Consider the following 19530-nt stretch of genomic DNA (forward strand, 5'->3'; position numbering starts at 1 on the left):
AATTTCTTTTGTAATAACTACTTCATCTGACGGAAGACAACTAAGACTGACATTTTCTCACGCGACCTATTTATGTGAAATTCGAACTATCGGCCGTTACGACGCTTGCTTCGATCGCGTCCTCTCGCAACGGCAATCCTGAGGAAGAACGCTGATTCCTGATTTCATTTTCTAATGCAATGTCAGCGGAGTTTTTCCAACTCCGCTGAAGAACGCTGTCGCGATGAGCTTTTAAGAAGCTCTTTTTCAATGCTTCAGCGGAACCCTTTTTATAACGTGATTAGCTTATCTATTTATGATGCCCGGGTCCTAGGTTCGATTCACGTCTGCGGCGTGATACGCTTTAGTTGCCATGCTATTCTCTATTCTTTTATAAACAGCCTTGATATCAATATATTTCTTGTGATATGCATGAATCATATCAAGGACACGTTTCTTTGAAACTGTCGGAATGGAAGCATCAGAATACAGCATTTGCAGCTTTACACAAACTTGCTCTGCGATGTAAGAAAATGCGGGTTCCTTGTTACCAGTTGTTTCAGATCCAAGACGCCACCTTTCGTAAATGCAGCATTTAATAACATCCTCTTTTGTTGGAAGCATTCCAGCAAAATCTGTCGGTGATCCGAAAATTGGGCAGTCTAATGCTCCTCGCTTTGAAAATTTTGCCATGTTTTGTTGCTCACTGCTAGCTCAGTTCACGACCTGTAACAAAAAAAGATTAATAATTAATAATCATTAATGAATTATCATTAATTAGTGGTTAATGATAATCTGGAAAATCTGCTGCTAACATAATTGTGAATAAATCATATTTATATCTAAAAGTATAATGAAAAAACAGTGTATTTGTCGATTTTTGGGTAATTTCAGGCTCCTTGCCAGAACAGAACATATTGTCCGTGGGGCGCCAAATTTTGCACTGTAATTAACCATACATAGGTGCAACTTTTGCACACTACCGCAAAGTGCTGAGAAATTTGAAAAAAAAATTTCAAAAAAAAAAAAATTGCCGATTTTACTAAATTTTTGAAATTTCACGTCCCTTGCCAGAACAGAAGACATTATCCTAGGGTGGTGAAATTTTGAACAGAAGTTACTTATGTATAGAGGCAACTTTTCAACTCTACCACAAAAGCATCATAAAAAATTTGCTTTTTTCGATCCCCCCTACCCAGTATTCCTAAAAGAAGAACGTCAAATACAGGAAAAATTGCAAGGTTAGGAATGAGTACAAAAAAATTTACACATAACTTCCACCCACTTTCGAAAATCAAAAACGATTTGATTTGACTACTGAGCCAGAGATGCCGGATTTGAATCCCGGCTTGGCAATGGGTGATCTTTGTGTGTCCCTTCATCAATTCTATCGTATCGTCTTTGCTATTAGCCAAAAATGGCGGAAAGCGAAGTAAAATAAACCAAATCAAACAATCAATCAATCAATGAATGATTTGATTTGATTCGCTTTTTTGACACATTTGGTTAATCGCGAAGATGATACAACAAAATTAATGAAGGGACAAACACAAAGAACACCCATGTCGAGGTAGGGGTTCGAACCCGGAACTCCTGGTGTTGTAGAGCATTGTGGTAACCACTCCCCCACGGTTGGTTGATTTGATGGTTGATTTGACGTTTTAAGTCCATTTTATACACAGAAAGGCTAATCGGGACTAGACCTTTAGTTTAATGTGGGGTCCGAACCACTATATATACCTCCATCGGTTACAGATCCGGGACCACTTGCACTTCCCCACAGAGGTCGGCCGACAACAAACATGTGAGAAAGGCGCTAACTATTCGGAAACTGCATTTTTCCTGAATAGTAATTTTCAATTGGATTTTTGAAATACCATCTTTATATATGATTAACGTTTTTTTTTGTTGTTTTTTGTTTTTTCAAAAAATTTGCATTGCTTGATTTCCCTAATTTCCCCATCTCACGATCTCATTACTGAAGGATCCGGGCTCAAGCCCTGGCCTTTGCATGAGTGTTTCTTTGCAACCAATCTTCACCACTTTAATTTAATCAACGTTCATCGTCATGGCAGAAATTAGGTAAAGCGATGAATGAGAGAAGAAAATACAAATAATTTCTTCCCAATGCATCTGCAGGGCACTGTGAAATCAGGAGCCTAGAATTCTCTGTTCATCATTGTCCCTTACGACTTTCCAAGCTTTAGCTACTTATTCCGATTAAATCTATACAGCTAGAAAAAGCGATGGGTAACAAAACACACCTTCAAACAAACCTTTTTTCTACTTTCTTCAATGATATTCATTTGGTTTTTGAGTTCTGGGATACATTTTTCATTTCTATTTTTTCAATTCCGGCCTGAATTGTTCTTTGTGAGATCCGTTCATCACTTTCATCATATCATCACTCATCCTCATTTTCGCGACAACCAAATGTGGCAGAAAAGCGAAGTAAAATAAACTAAACCAACAACAAGAATTAGAATGCACGTTCACTTGCCCAAATAAGTACATCCGTATTTATTGTTTAGCTTATCCATTTTTTCATTGGAGGCCAAGAGATTAGTATATTTAACTAAAACACTACTAAAACGAGAACAAGAGAGAGCGTGAGCAAATATTTGTTAATTAATCATTATATATTCCATATTTTAAAAAAGCATAACATTTTTGCCTGCACATAAGACGTTCCAATTGCATAAATAATAAAAGTATATCCCATATTATACATACATATTGTACAACGTGTAAAAAGTAGTGTAAATACAGAAAACAGAAGTACTGCAGAAAAATTTCCCCTTAGTTCTGTAGAGGATTTACAAAGGAAGCGAATGGAATCCAATCCCCCTATCTGTCCTATAGGAGATAGACTGGAGGACCTGAAAGCACGGGCTTTCAACCATTGGAGCGGGGGCGAGGGGGCAAGGGAGGTAGAGGCAGAAATCTTCCCTTTCCCTTCGAAAACCCGTTTCTACCTGGAACTGTGAGGCGGAGAAAGAACGAACTAGGCCGCTGAACGCACCGAGGGACGAGAAGCGCTTGAAAAAAAGTGTTGCATATGAACTGTGGCTTCAACAAAATAATAAATATTGTGATTTGAAAATAATTAGAGTTTTGAGATTGATTGATCTATCTCTGCTAGACTAGCTACTCCTCAGTGCACGTCACTGTCTTCAAGGTCAACAAGGGATCTGCTGCGTTATTGGTCCATACTCTCAAACGGATGACGTCAAGACCACCGGATGTAGTGATCCAAAGAGCCGCTATTACTACTGGGGCTGATAGTCTGTAGCCCTATCAGCCCCCATGCGTACGCCAGTGGCAGCACAGCAAATTGCATAACCCGACATCCGTGGCGGAGTGGTTATCACTGCATGCTTCGAAGTCAGGAGTCCCGATTTCGAATCCCGGCCTGGGCTTGAGTGTTCTTTTTGAGTGCCCCTTCATCCATTTCATCGTGTCAGTCTCATCATTCATCCTCATCTTCGTGATTAGCCAAAAGTGACAGAGAAGCGAAGTAAAATGAACCAAACCAAACAAGAATCAACATAGAGGACATTTACATGGTACCACTCCGTGGTTCACAAAATTATATCTGACACTGAATATGCAAAAACAGGAGTCCCTCAAGGCTCTATACTAGGCCCGCTACTGTTCATACTATATACCAACGACTTACCCGCTCCAGACAATACAAATATTTTAACATACGCAGATGACACAACCATAACATGCAGTGCAAATACACAAGAACAATTAGAAATACAAACCTACATATCAGTAAATATAATAACTCAGCACTTAAATTCATATAACTTGATGTAAACTATCAAAAAACAATGTATATGGCTTTCAATCCTGGAAATAAACCCAATTTTGATAATATAAACTTACAAATAGATTGTAATCAAATCAATTATGAAAATCCAGTTACATTTTTAGGTTTAGTTATTGATGACAAATTAAGATGGACATATCATATTGACCATGTATGCAAAAAAGTAGGGAAAAACTTATATCTACTAAAACTCCTAACACAATATAATGTATCTGAAATAAACACAAATCTATACTATGGACTTGTATATCCATACCTATAATATTGCATAATAGTATGGGGAGGAGCTGCGCAGGAATACACTCAAAGATTGCTTACTCTACAGAAAAGAGCAATAAGGTATATGTTCAAAATACCAATTAGAAACTCATGTAGAGAATTATTTAGATAAAATAAAATTATGACCATATATTCCTTATATATTTACAAAGTAATTGAATATGTACTAAAACACCGTAAATTAGATAAGAATTGGACCGTCCATCAGCACAACACACGTCAAAAAGAGAACTTCCACATGCAAGCACACAGACTTGTTCTCTCAGACAAATCACCTCATGTTGCAGGAATAAAATACCATAACAAACTTCCCACATACATCAAAGAAATTACAGAAACTCACAAGAAACTGAAATCAATTAAACAGTATTTAACAGATATACCTCTATATAATCTCAATTAATTTCAATAGTTAAACTGGATTAGTAAATTGAAGCATTTAAATTCTTTTGATATTGTATGTCTTCTATATTTGGATTATCTGTTTTACAAGTTTAGTATGTAACACTTATAACTGTTTATGTTTAACCCATATGATTTATTTGTATTTTTGTGTTTGCATTTTGTTCTTTTTATTGTAATCTTACTCCATTTGTAATATTTAGTATTGTATGACGTTTTCCACACCCATGGATATGAGTCTACGGAAATAAAGAATTTATTATTATTATTATTAATAATAATAATAATCGAGGCCGGGATCGGGGGATAAAATTCTCGTCCCGATACCAACTTTGGGAAATGATTTCCCGATTTTTCGGGATCCCGAATAGTCGGGAAATCCAAATTTCGTGTTTAAATATTGCTAATTTCCCCTGTTTTCTGCACTGTAGGTGTCGGAAAAATCTTGAAATTACTATTTTATTTTTATTCTATAAACAGTGGCGTTCATTAGGTTCGTAGTTGCACCCCTACTTTTTGCTACTTTTGCCATGCACTATGCTAAACTGTCCTTGGCGCCTTCCCTTCCAAGTTTTGGAACTCAATCGCGGTTACTCTCTAGAAGTGTAAAAAATAATCACTTGAGGGAAAAAAAATGTGTAAATTTCGAGATATTTACTGGAAATGTAGATTTTTTTCCGTTCTGCGTTGGAGTTTATTGAACAAGGTTTCTGGAATGGGATACTTTGTTACATCAGTCTTGGTGCTGGGTTTTGTGGCAATAATATGTCCCTCTGAAGGAGCACTTGATGGAACGAATACAATAATAATATAAATATTCACTTTTGTGAGAGATTGTAAAAAATTTTTAATTTTATACTCTAAACAATCTATAATATTTAATCCAGATGAAATTACTTGTAACAAATGGTATGGAATTTCAAGGTCTCGATTATTTTTATTTCCAATAGTACAGTGAAGGATATATTCGCGAAATCGAGTTCGATTTGCATTACGTCATTCCATTCGTCCTATTGTTTGTTGTATTTCTTTCAGGTCGAAGAATGTGGAAAACATTTGTGATAATGCTTAAGTGAAAATTGTGATGGTATTATTTTATTTTCATTCGAAAAGGAAAGGATTTTCTAGTTTATACAGAACTCATGTACGTATAACAGATTAATCGTCAAATGTGAATTGTATGATGTAAATACATTCTGTTTTTAATCCTTTGTTAATTATATACACAGAAAATGCTTTTATAAGCCTGAGCTACAGCGAATCAGTGGCTAAGCGGCCGCCCCCGCAATCCGGGAGGGCCCGCAATGTTTTCTCTGCGTTCCTGACATTTTATATAATTTCAGAAATTGGAAATTCAACACATCGTGTCGGTTTATACTTACCAATTCGTACTTACCAATTGTGTATTGCGGAACATAGTTGAAGGTGCCATTATGCTTTTTACACGAAAATAACTTCGATTTTTCACATTACGAGTAATTCTTTTGGTTCCTTTCTTCCGTTGCGGAACTTACAATATGGCACGCACAGCTGTGGATCATCGCGCGTCTTGCTTGTGTTTTGTCGATTTGGAGTGAGTATGCAGTGTTTCAACCTTCTTAACCGAAAAATACCTACTTTCGTGTTCATTATGTCATCACAAACCATTGACGGATAGCCCCAAAAACCATTCACGATAGCCCCCAAAACCATTGATGGATAGCCCCAAAAACCATTCACGATAGCCCCAAAAACCATTCACGGATAGCCCCAAAAACCATCCACGATAGCCCCACGAACCATTTCCGGCAAGGTTAGGTTAAGTTAGATAAGCATAGTTAAAAAATAAAAATAATAAAATTCTGGTAAAAAAAAGGCATGTTTGGAAACACTGGCGAGACCGCGTGACTTTCGACGCTCGCGTCATCTGCATATACATAATGGAAACAACGGCATAATGTTGTCGCTTTGCACAAAATGCAAGTTTATTATATCAAAAGTGCTTATTTCTTGTTGTGAAGCATTCTACGGTGAGAAAATACCTCCACGAACTTTCAAAATGCTACAGAAACTCATTTCCGTAAGTAGTTTCTTCTGTAAAAATGAAGAAATGTGTCTCCGATATAACAGACATTTACCGGTTTATTTTTTTAAAATACGAAATAGACAAAAATGTAGGTCAACAATGAGAAAATATGAACTCGAAATTCACTGAGGTGAGCACTAAATAGAAACGCCCGATCGGTGAACTTAGAATACGTATCAACAGAGTTACTGAAATTTACGAGTCAGTGGACACCACAAATAACTTCACGACTGTCTAATATATTTCTTTTCGGTAAAAATCTGATATTCCCCAGACACGTATAACTTCTTCGTTTTGTCAATTTTTGACATTTGTACTTACCCATCTGCTTCGCGGAACATTGTTTAAGGTGTATTCACGTTTTTCGTTCTGGAATTAGTGGGAAATTTAAACTAAAAAATTATTTTTGTTTGAAATTTTTGAGTCCAAATTTCCCACCTATTCTGGGCTCCTTTATCTATAGAGTCCCTGTTAAAGGCATGTTAGAAATTGGCTGCAGTCACCTGCCCCCAAATGACCCCAAACTTTTAAATTTGAAGAAATCTGTTACATCACACAAAACACGTTCCAGATGTTAGACAATGCTACAGGAACGTATTACCGTAAGTAGTTTCTTCTATAAAAATAAAGAAATCTGTCCGGGGAATATCAGATAAGTACCTTATTGGTAATTTATTTTCATGTGGAAGGTGGTCGAGTAGGTTCCCAGGAATGTATCATAAGGCAATGTCTGTTAATAAGCAGGGGCGTACTGGCTTGATCAAAGGGGCCCTGGCATCTTAATATGTGGGCCGTCAGACATGCCGTATTAATTTACTTGCTCGCAAATCGCCTAAAATAGGAAAAAATCCCTCATCTCACACCTTTATAGATATACCGTATGTCGGAATCTTTTAAAGTATAAATTGTCTACAGGTATGAATCCAGTAGGAAGATTCAGTTGCTCGGACTGTCTGTTTTTTATTGCCACACAAACAAGAAAACTTGGTAATTCATGAACTTTTACCACTAATATTATTTTTATGTATAGTATTTAAAGTGTAACGGTAAATGTCTGTTATATTGGAGACACATTTCTTCATTTTTACAGAAGAAACTACATACAGAAATGAGTTTCTATAGCATTTTGAAAGTTCGTGGAGGAATTTTCTCACCGTAGAATCCTGCACAACAAGAAATAAGCACTTTGGATATAATAGACTTGCATTTTGTAGAAAGCGACAACATTATGCCGTTGTTTCCATTATGTACCTGCAGATGGCGCGAGCGTTAAAAGTCACGCAGTCTCGACAGTGTTTCCAAACGTGCCTTTTTTTTACGAGATTTTTTTTTTAACTATGCTTACCTAACCTAACCAAATCTAACCTTGCCGGGAATGTTCCGTGGGGCTGAATGGTTTTTGGAGCTATCTGTCAATGGTTCGAGGGGTTATCATGAATGGTTTTTGGGGCTATCCGTGAATGGTTTTTGGGGCTATCCGTCAATGGTTTGTGATGACATAATGAACACGAAAGTAGGTATTTTTCGGTTAAGAAGGTTGAAACACTGCATACCCACTCCAAATCGGCAAAACACAAGCACGACGTTCGATGATCCACAGCTCTGCACGGCATATTGTAAGTTACGCAACGGAAGAAAGGAACTAAAAGAATTACTCGCAATGTGAGAAATGAAAGTTATTTTCGTGTAAAAAGCATAATGGCACCTTCAACTATGTTCCGCATAACACAATTGGTAAGTACGAACCATTCGAAATGCAAAATATCCGATTTTAATATGTCTCCGATATAACAGACATTTACCAATGTAACTTCCCACCAAATATTTTCAAAGGGGGACCAAGCCATTTTCATATTCAAATAAGAACAGACATATTTCCAACATAGTCCACACCTGTTAAGTGTTGCAGATTATTTTCGATTTTTAGCTGTAGTGTGACAAGGTAGTTCAATTTTCTTTTAATTGTTAAATACTTCAAAGGGGTAGCTAACAGGGTAACAATTTCGTATGGGTGTGACAGATTTCTTACTTTTTACAGGAGAAAGTATTTACGCAAATCATTTTCTGTAGCATTGTGGAAGTTCATGAATGTAGTTTTGGTCCATTTTAATTCGAATGCATGTTGTTTTGTGCGAAAATCTCTGTACGACATGCTGTTGCTGTTGCCGCCATTTGCTTTCTGCACGAAAGCACAATGTTCCATGTGTTAGATGACGTAAACCCCATAGTCAGTGTTTCAAAGCTTGCCGTATTTTCACTATAACATGACGTGTCGAGTATTTTAATTTTCTTTTAAATTTTTTTAAACTATGATTGCCTAACCTAACCAAACCATATTGAAAATGGTTTAATGTGAATGGTTTGTGTGCCTAACGTGAATGGTTTGTGTGGCTAACGTCAATGGTTTGCGAGGTATTAGCATAATTTCAAAACTGGCATGAAAGTAGGTATTTTTCGGTGAACAAGGTTGTAACGCTGCATAAATGCCAGAAGTATTTATCAGAAGAACCAATCTTTTTGAGAGCAGCGTTATTCTTCATCAACTGTGTATATAAATCTTCCCAAAAATGTTATACCACATTTATCATGACACACAACTCTAGATTTTTTTTGAGTTTGTGTCAAGATGCAGGAGCTTTAAATTCTTTTTGCAATTCCATAAAGAAAGTGCATGCTTATTCACTACTCTACAAATAACGGAACCGGAACACATATTGTTTTGTATGTACAAAAGATACGTCTTTTCTTAGCATGAAATGTCTCTCCAACTTAGATTTGGTTTTCAAACTCTTAGACTTTTATAAAATGGGATAAATAGTGAATTTTTAATAATATGGACGGGACGACCGGGACACGCCTCCGAAACAGGACTGTCCCAGTCAAAACGGAACTCATGGTCACCCTAATTATAACTCAAGGTTTGTACGTTTTGAAATAAGGGTGAATTTCTGTTAGAAATTTGTAGAATATGTATATATTGGTTTGAAGTCCTGGGGAACGGATGCGTGCACAATGACAATATTAACATCTTACACAGTGGCGTGCTCAGGATTGTCGAAAGGGAGGAGCTATGTACACTTCTTGTGGTAGTCAGCCCTCATTTTGCCACCTCTTCCTATATTTTGTCGTTTTTTTAAGAACACTGGACCAAAAGGGGGGGGGGTTATGACCCCACAACTGGGGGTCTTACTCTCTCTGGTGGCTCAGCACTTCTGTATAACTTTACTGTGAGCTGTGACATGCAGTGACGTCGAAACTTGGGGTAGCAATCAGTGGCATGCCCAAGGGGGGTTGGTGTGGGTCATAACCCTTCCCCCTTTAGGGCCCAGTATCCCTAAAAAAAGGAACATCAAAGACAGGAAAATATTGCAAAATGAGGAATGACTACTAAGAGGAAATACAGGTAACTGCCACCCCCCTTTCGAAAATCAAAAAGAATTTGATTTGACTACTAATCCAGAGATCCCGGGTTCGAGTCTTAGCTTGTCCATGGGTTTTCTTTGTGTGTGTCCCTTCATCAATTTTATTGTATCATCTTCGCGATTAACCAAACGTGGCGGAAAAGCAAAGTAAAATAAACCCAATCAAACAATCAATAAATGATTTGATTAAGAGTTTTGTTACTTAGTGTCGCTCTTTTGTCATATTTGGTTAATCGCGAAGATGATATGATAAAATTAATGAAGGGACAAACATTAAGATCATCCATGCCCAGGTTGGGTTTCGAACCCGGAACTCCTGGTATCGTAGTGCACTGTGATAACCACTCCCCCAAGGTTGGTTGATTTCATGTTTTAAGTCCACTTTATGCACAGAAAGGCTAATTGGGACTGGACCTACAGTTTAAATTGGGATCCAAACTAGGGATGGCCAAACGGATCCGAATCCTAAAGTTACGAATCTGAATCCAAAAGTTACAGATCTGGATCCGAAAATCCGGATCCTCGAGTTTGGTATCTCAATCCCATTATAAAAAAAAACTGTTTCGGGGGGCAACAAGAAAAAAAAAAAACAAAAAAAAATCACATATTTCTTCCTTTGGTCCCCTCTATACACCTGCCAAGTTTCATGGAAATCGGAGGGGGAGACTTAGACCTGCCTTGTAAGTGTATTAATTACAAATCGCACATGCACACACACACACACACACACTATATATATATAGTGTATATATTGTATATAGTATGTATAGACAAAATTACAATTGTTACATAATTTAGAAGTACATAATTTGTTTTTGGTTGTAAAAGTTGGCAATCTGTCTTCATTATAAAATAGAGGTAACAATATGTTATAAACACATTCTTACTTTCCGAAGAAGCGCTCATGTGGGATGGCAAAACGGATCCGGATCTGGCCATTCCTAATCCAAACCACTATGTGCCTCCACCGGCTAGTGGTCCGAGACCACTTGCACTCTACCACAGAGGTTGGCCGACAACAAAGATGAGTGGAAAGCTCTAACTATTCGGATACATGGGTATCGGTAAAGCAAACTGCATTTTTCCTCAGTGATAATTTTCAATTGGATTTCTGAAACACCATCTTTGTAACAGTTGGGCTGAAAAGTTCGTAGGCTGACTCATAGATGGTGTTACTAGAATTAAATCCATGTGATTTTTACTTAGTACTAACCTTCAAAAGATACGTGTATAAATTTCACAGCTGCCGGATAATTAGTTCGTGAGATATAGCATTGTGAGTGAAGCAGCTTTTGTTATTGTGAAAAAATGGATAAAAAAGAATTTCGTGTGTTAATAAAGCATTGCTTTTTGGCGAAAAAAAATACTGTTGAAGCCAAGGCTTGGCTTGATAAACATTATTCGGACTCTGCACCAGGAAAATCAACCGTTGAGAAGTGGTTTGCTAAATTTAAACGAGGCGAAATGAGCATCGAAGACGATGCACGCAGTGGACGCCCCAAAGAGGCTGTTACCGACGAAAACATCAAAAAAGTCCACAAAATAATTTTAAATGATCGTAAAGTGAAGTTGATCGAGATAGCTGAGACTTTAAAAATATCAAAAGAACGTGTTGGACATATTGTGCATGAATATTTCAACATGCGAAAGCTGTGTGCAAAATGGGTGCCGCGCGTGCTTACAATTGATCAAAAGCAACAACGTTTTGATGATTCGGAGCAATGTTTAGCGATATTCAACCGTAATAAACACGAATTTTTCCGTCGATATATTACAATGGATGAAACATGGCTCCATAACTACACTCCAGAGTCCAATCAACAGTCAGCCGAGTGGACTGCACGTGATGAACCGAATCCAAAGTGTGGAAAGACGCACCAGTCGGCTGGCAAGGTTATGGCATCAGTATTCTGGAATGCACATGGTATTATATTCATCGATTACCTCAAAAAGGGCCAGACCATCAACAGCGATTATTACATTGCGTTGTTGGAGCGTTTAAAGGATGAAATCACAAAAAAACGGCCCCATTTGAAGAAGAAAAAAGTGCTGTTTCATCAAGACAATGCACCGTGTCACAAATCAATGAAAACGATGGCAAAATTATATGAATTAGACTACGAATTGCTTCCCCATCCACCATATTCTCAAGATCTGGCCCCCAGTGACTTTTTCCTGTTTGCAGACCTTAAAAGAATGCTCGCTGGAAAGAAATTTAGCACTGATGAAGAGGTAATCGCCGAAACTGAGGCCTATTTTGAGGCTAAAGAGAAATCGTACTATAAAAATTGCATCGAAAAATTGTATGTACGCACAATGCAATGTTCGTGTGGGCTACCGCACATGCGCGGCACGTGATTAGCGTAAGTCATGCAGTGAGAAACGTGCCCTGGCCATGTCATTAGCGAGTCATGACGGAACAACTGTTTTGGCGGTGTGGAGTATTGCTCACAGAGTTTTTGAAGAAAGGGGAAACAGTCAATGCTGCACGTTATTGCCAAACACTGGAGAAAGTGAAAAAAGCAATTCGCCGCAAACGTCCTGGACTCCTTTCTGCTGGTGTCATTCTTTTGAATGACAATGCTCATCCCCATTCGGCAGCACTAACACAGGATATACTTCGAGAAATGAAATAGGCAAGGTTACCACACCCCACACGAAAAGTGTTCTTTGTTCCCTGGACCCTGAATTTTTTGCAGATGGCTTTCAAAAACTTGTGCAATGATGGGGCAAATACTTGTGCCGCCTTGGAAATGATGTTGAAAAGTGAGAAAGGACCATGCTACTTGGTGCAACTTGATTTTTGTCTGTAACTTAAGAAATACATTTTTTGCAACATAGGGAAACTTTTTCCTTGAACGACCCTCGTAGTTTCCAAATTTATGTATTTTCCCTACTTTTACGTCTCTTTTCTGTAACTTTTGCTAATCATGAAAATGAGGGTGAATGGTTTATTTAGTAATTCTCTTATCTAGAGTCGCTTTTTGCCACTTTTGGTTAATTGAGAGAATGAGGAAGAATGATAAATGATGAGCAGTTTAGAGAATGGAGGAGCAGGAGGGTTCCATCCTCCCAATTCTACGTCTTTCCTAGTTTTTGTTTTGTGTTCACTTTATGCACAGATAAGCTAATCAAGACTTGATTCGAACCACTGTGTGCCTCCATCAGGTATCACCTGATTACAAGGTGACAAAGCCTCCATTGTGTCTTCAGGGAAGCATTCCCAACAGGAAAACTTATGTAAAGCATCACTCCGCCTGTTTCTCATTTATATCATAGAAACATGCCCCAACTATTCCTCATTTATATCATAGAAACATGCCCCAACTATTCCCAAGATTCGAGCAAATATCTCCTCCCCCCCCCCCAACTAACATTCCGTTTAACGCCTAACAAGATAAAATTGATAAATGTCACATTTTTTATGTTATACCCCTTTTGCATAACACATTATTGTTAATTTCAATACATATGATATGTTCCAATTAATTTTTAAAACTTAGTCAATGAGAGAAATTTTTTTGATGTGACTTAATGAGAACACGCACATGTGTAAGACATCTTCCAAGTGACCAGCAGGAATATTTAATAAGAAAAATGATCATTACAAGGCATAGTTTACCCTCCCAATTATTGCTTATTCTTCCAAAATTTCATTATTTAAATTTGCACATGGTAAAACTGCCCCACACATTGTCTCTCCGTAGGCATAGTAAAATGGACTGTCAAAGGTAGACAACAAAACAATCGGGGACCACTGACGTGGTGGATCATGTTTTGAATGCCCCACTGGCCCTCAAATTTGCAGTGTGCCTAGTCATATGCGGCTTTGCATTGTCGTGCAGCAAGATCACCTCTGCACTGAGCTTACCGCGTCGCTTATTCTGAATGGTTCATGTCCCCAGTGTTTCACAGTAACAGTTAGCATTCACAGTCTCACCTCTGGGCAGAAACTCGATGAGCAGAATGCCTTGTCTGTCCCAGAACACCGTGCACATTACGTTTCGTGCTGACACAGTCTGTTTGAACTTCATCCTGCATGGAGATTCACTGTGATGCCAATGCATGGACTGCTGCTTGCTTTCTGGGGTGCTGTATGCAACCCACGTTTCATCCCCTGTGATGATCCGGTTGAGAAAATCGTCATCATCATGGTAACGCTGCAGAAATGCCAGTGCCATGGTCATGCATTTTCCTTTGTGTTCGAGTGTCAGTTGTTTCGGCACCCACCGATCATACAAATTCCGGGACAAGAGGCATTTGGTAACAATGTCGTGCAACAACGACCAATAAATCTGCAGGAAATGGCTGCTGAGTTCCGTGATCATGACGCGACGATCCTCCAATATGCGCTGCTGCACCTGCTCCACAAGCTTGTCCATAACTGCCGATGGCCGCCCGTCATGCACATTTTGCCGGCCTTCAGTAAATGTCCTGCACTAACGACGCACCATCTGCTTGCTCATGATGTCTGGCCCATATACCTGGCACAGCTGAAGATGAATTTCGATCGGTTGTATGTTTGAAGTTGAACACCGAACGAGCCTCGCATGCGGCGGGAGGTGGAATAAAGGCTGCCACGTTTCATCGCTGCTGCGATGCTACTGAGGACTTTCAGGAGGCGTCTTCTAGGACATTCACTAGCCAGGGCGTGTGCCTCTCACGCATGCGCCCAACCGGTTTCAATACATATGGCCTGCCACCTATGGGCAAGTGGGAAACTTACTTTCTGGATGTGCCTAATATATAAAAATGGATGTGTGTGTGTTTGTTCCAGCATAACTCTCAAACGCCTGAAGCGATTTCAAACAACTTGGAACACGTATCACTTGCAATTTCGAAATAAATACTGTGGGGGTAAGACACCCCTGGCACTCCTAGGGGTGGAAGGGGGTGACGTAAAAATAATCTAAAAGGACCGATATTAGTGTGGAATCCACAGTTTTCGGGGTTGCTAAGATGAATACTGACTCTCCCAATGCCTTTCAACTCAAAGACACCCCTGGCACCTCTTGGGGTGGGTGTGGGAAGGGGGTGACGTGTAAAATAGTCGAAAAGGACCGATATTAGTGTGGAATCCATAATTTTCGGGGTCGATAAGATGAATAGTGACACTTCCAATGCCGTTCAATTTTTTTATTTCTTGCTCTTGGAGGTGGAACTAAAAATGTTGTTCATAAATTGTTTGTTAAATGTATATTATAGTGAATTTGTAAAAGATATTACTTTATAATTTGTATAATGTACTTATACTTTTAAATACCTGTAAATAAAATTAGTTACATTTTACACTATAGTTAGAATTCATTAAATACCCGGGTATTGCTGGGTAATCAACTAGTATATTGATATATAAACATAAATAATCCTACCAAATTTTATTTGTGTACAGTGCAATCATTAATTTGGGTAACACCCTAATTACAATACTCGTATATCAAATTTGAATGGCTATGCCACTTACATAGGTACGTTATTCTCAAATATTATAGTAAAAATAAGTAACTGAAGTAACACTGCTACAAAAATATCAAATGATGAGAATCATGATAATAAAAAAGAGAGAATTTTTTTTTTTAGTAAGTACAACTATCATACTCGGGGCTTCTTTTGAACATCCATATAGTTATATTAGTGTTTTATGCAGAAGTAGCGCAAATGTAGCGAAGTAGCGAGTAGCGAACAGGAGTAACGTAGCACGCTACATTTTGGTAAATGTAGTTGTAGCGAAACTACATTTTGGAAGTGTAATTGTAGCTGTAGCAAACTACTTTTAAAAGGTAGCGTTCTGATCACTGCATATGGTAGCATTCCAAAGAAGGACCTCTCAATCTTGGGAATTTGTTGTTTTGCTCTGCTCAAGTTGCATCCAGTGTTAAAGAAGTGGTTTGCAATTTTCCGCATATTGAACAGACCTCCTGGCCCCTGGAGTCGTTTTGAGTCATCGATGCAACAATGTGTTTAAACTTTGTACTTCTCCATCGTCCAACTTACTTAAGCACCAACTCATTTATCATGAATCTTCAAAATAATATTGTGAAGTTTAATTATTTGGTTTGTCATAACAAAAGAAAAGAAAATCTTCTTCTTCTTCTTCTTCTCTTCCATTCTTTTATGCCGTTAAGCGTCGGGTACCTCGTTCTGTCCATCTCATCCACTCCGTTCGGTCTCGACTCATTCTTCCCATTTCGTTCTTAGTTTTTCCATATTTTAATCCTATCTTTTCTATTCTATCTTCCCATGTATTTCTTGGCCTGCCTCTTCCTACTCTACCCTCAACCCTCATCTCCATCACTTGCTTGGCTTTCCTATCTTCATTCATTCTATTTACATGTCCATACCACTTCAGCTGGCGTTCCTCTACCACTTCAGTCATTGTCTTCTTTTGTTGTACCTCTTCTCTTATTCTTTCATTTCTTATTCTGTCTCTTCGAGATTTCCCCACTGTTCTTCTAAGATATTTCAACTCTATTGCTTGAAATTTACTTAGATGTTTATCTTGGAGTGCTAAGCTTTCTGTGCCATAGCCCATGATGGGAACTACAATTGAGTTGTAGAGTTGCATTTTTGTTTTTATACTGATCTCTCTTTTTCCCACCAAAGTATTACTCATTTGATAATATGCTGATGCTGCCTTCTTTGTCCTATTCATTATCTCTTGATCAATTTTCCCACTGCTACTTATGATAGTTCCTAAGTATTCATATGTTTCTACTTTCTCTAGTTGTTTCCCTTCGCATATTATATTCAGGGCTTCATTTTCCTTGTCCTCTTTAGTCACCCGCATGATCTTACTCTTTTCTATATTAATCTTCATGCCTTTCCTTTTAAGTTCTTCATACCATTCTTCCACTGCTTGCTGAAATCTCTCAGGTGTATCTGATATCAGTACGATATCATCGGCATATAATAGTGCTTGGATATATACTGGCCTTAATCTCCACATACCTATCTTCGTTCTGTGTGTTCGTCGTTTGCATATTTTAGCAATTTCGTCTAAAAAGACGTTAAATAGGATTGGACTGAGGGTGTCTCCTTGTTTTATGCCTTTCTCAATGTCAAATTCACCTGAGTGTTCGCCGTCTACTCTAATTGTTCCTACAGGATTATTATATACAATTTTTATTGCATTCAATAATCTTACTGGTACTTTCTTTGCCTCCAATGCTTCCCATACATATTGCCTAGGGACTGAATCAAAAGCAGCTTTTAGGTCTATAAAAGCTAGATATGTGTACTTGTTCTTGGCAATTCTTTTTTCCATAATCGTTCTTATAGTATATATATGATCTTGTGTTTGCCTTTTAGGGCGGAATGCTGCCTGCTCCTCCTCCATATCTTCCTCCACCACTTTTCTGAGACGTCTTTCTAGTATCCTTGTGTATAATTTATAAGCGACTGATGAGAGGCATATTGCTCTGTAGTTATTACAGTCATAGCTACTGCCCTTCTTATGTAGTGAGATAATGATATTTTTCTGCATTCATTTTGTATTTTGTTTTCCTTCCATATTCTTTGAAACATCTTGGTTAAATTCTTAACTACTTCCATACCTCCATATTTTATTAATTCTGGATTTATTCCATCTGATCCTGCTGCTTTTCCTGTCTTCATCAGTTCTATTGCTATTTGTATTTCATCTTCCTTTATTTCCCCTTCTATATCTGAGTCTTGTACCTCCATGTATGGTCCATATATCACCCCTACCTTCTCTGGGTTATGATTTTCTTTCTGGAATTTTTCACCATACTGTTTCCGCCATACATCCAACACATCCTTTTTTTCTGTGATCAATTTATCTCCATCTTTAATGGTTCTTATTGTTTTTCCATATTTTCCTCTCAAGTTCTTTACAACTTTCCAAAATTGCCTTGTATTCTTTTCTCTAGCTTTTTCTTCAACCATATTTCCAAATTTTTCCCAGGATGTTATTTTAGCTTCCTTCACTATTTCCTTGACTTCATTTCTTTTTTCAATGTATTTCCTTCTATGTTCTTCTGTCTGAGACATAATATATTTTTTCCATGCTTCCTTTTTGTTTTTTACTTTTTGTTTCACTTCTTCATTCCACCAGACGTTTTCTTTTTTCTTGTATCAACTATTTTCTTTCCGCATACTTCTTCTGCAGCTTTTATGAGTGCCTTTTTAATTCTCTTCCATATTTCTTCTATCTCTAGTTGTTCTACATCTGGTTCTTCTGTCAGTCTGGCTGTTACCTGTTCTTTATACTCTTCCTTCTTCTCTTTTTTCTGTAACTCATTTATGTTAATTGTTTGGTATTTTTTCATTCTGGGCTTTGGTGGTCTCGTGAAGCGTGTGTCCACTATTAGTAATCTATGATCTGTACCCAGTTCAGCACCTCTTATAACTTTAACATCCATTATGTTTCTCCTAATACTACTGGTATATATTATGTAGTCTATTATGCTTTTAGCATTTCTTCCTTCAGCCTGGAAGGTTATTTTATGTGCCTCCTTATGTGGGAAGAAGGAGTTTCCAAGAAGCAACTGATTTTCTACACAAAACTCCAGTAATCTCTTGCCATTCTCATTCAATGTCTTTTCTCCCCCGTAACTTCCCATACTACCATGGGCTACCTTCTTATCTTTACCTGTTCTTGCATTTAAGTCTCCCACTATCATTACATACCGTCCCTCCATTACTTCTTTATCTACTGTCCTCTGGAGTTGTACATAAAATTCTTCCTTATCAAGCACAGAGGCATCTTCTGTTGGTGCGTATACTTGGATATATGATATTTTATATTCTATATCAAATTTAACTACAATTATCCTTGAGTTAACTGGTTCCCAGCCACTGACCTTTGTTTCATATTGCTGACTTGTTACAATTCCTACCCTTTCTTTTGCTCTCCATCCCTGTCCAACACCTGAATATCTCAAGGTATATCCCTCCTCAAGCCTTTGTATGCCATTTCCTTTCTTTCTTGCTTCACTAATTCCCATTACATCTATCTTATGTATCTTCATTTCCTGTACTAATTCAACTTCTTTTCCTAATATAATTTTAATGTTCCACGTTCCCATTCTCGTTTTCCTTTTCCAGTTCGGTCGTTGTTGTGTTGATCTGTCCATTCCGAAGCTCCTGTTTTTTCTCTGAATCCGTTAATACCCTTACGTGAGGGATTGGCCCAACGCAGGGTGGATTTATTTAGGGTTTACTCCCCTAGGTCAGTTGGCTTTACCATGCCTTTTGAGTCTGCCCCACCCTTGGTTTTCTGTCAGGGTATCCTTCCCTTAGCATTTGGGGATCCCTCCTCTCCCTGCAAGGCAGCAGGGGAAGTGCTTATTTAATGGCGGCACTTCCTCGCCATGTCACAGTGCTGTCAATGGGCTTTTCTGGGTTTTAATGAGGATGGTCCTGCCACAAACCAAGCCCCCAGACCCTGTTAGCACTGCCGCCTCGGTCCGGGACTCCTTATTTGGCATTGCCTTATTCGCAGCTAACCACAATATCTGATGGCCATCCGCTATCTGCCACCTGCGACCCACCCGGTTGCTGAGGCTCGCCCCTCCCATAGGAGA

The 19530-nt window shown here is 38.2% G+C and overlaps 2 protein-coding genes across 2 annotated transcripts in view; one reads left to right on the forward strand and one right to left on the reverse strand.

Moving 5' to 3' along the window:
- Nucleotides 1-688: 688 nt before the first annotated feature.
- Nucleotides 689-19032, reverse strand: LOC146001380 (protein CFDP2-like). The gene is made up of 3 exons (XM_083138695.1): nt 18103-19032; nt 17539-17716; nt 689-705 (listed from the first exon to the last, which is right to left on the reverse strand). The coding sequence occupies exons 1-3, from the start codon at nt 19030-19032 to the stop codon at nt 689-691; spliced, it is 1125 nt and encodes a 374-aa protein (XP_082994821.1).
- Nucleotides 5504-19530, forward strand: part of imd (death domain-containing immune deficiency protein) — a 30835-nt gene continuing 16808 nt past the window's right edge. The window contains exon 1 of the mRNA XM_083139311.1: nt 5504-5642. The gene's annotated coding sequence lies outside the window, so the exon portion shown is untranslated. The remainder of the gene's footprint in view (nt 5643-19530) is intronic.

Source organism: Lepisma saccharinum, chromosome 17 (assembly GCF_977018435.1).
Source record: "Lepisma saccharinum chromosome 17, izLepSacc3.1, whole genome shotgun sequence".
NCBI classification, from domain to species: domain Eukaryota; kingdom Metazoa; phylum Arthropoda; class Insecta; order Zygentoma; family Lepismatidae; genus Lepisma; species Lepisma saccharinum.

What these genes read in the sequence shown, in the direction of transcription:
- LOC146001380 (XM_083138695.1), bottom strand. Translation starts at nt 19,032, where the DNA reads ATGGGAACGTGGAACATTAAAATTATATTAGGAAAAGAAGTTGAATTA. An exon ending in TCATAAAAGCTGCAGAAGAA is followed by an intron (nt 17,717 to 18,102) that starts GTATGCGGAAAG and finishes GAAAAATTCCAG; the next exon opens with AAAGAAAATCATAACCCAGA.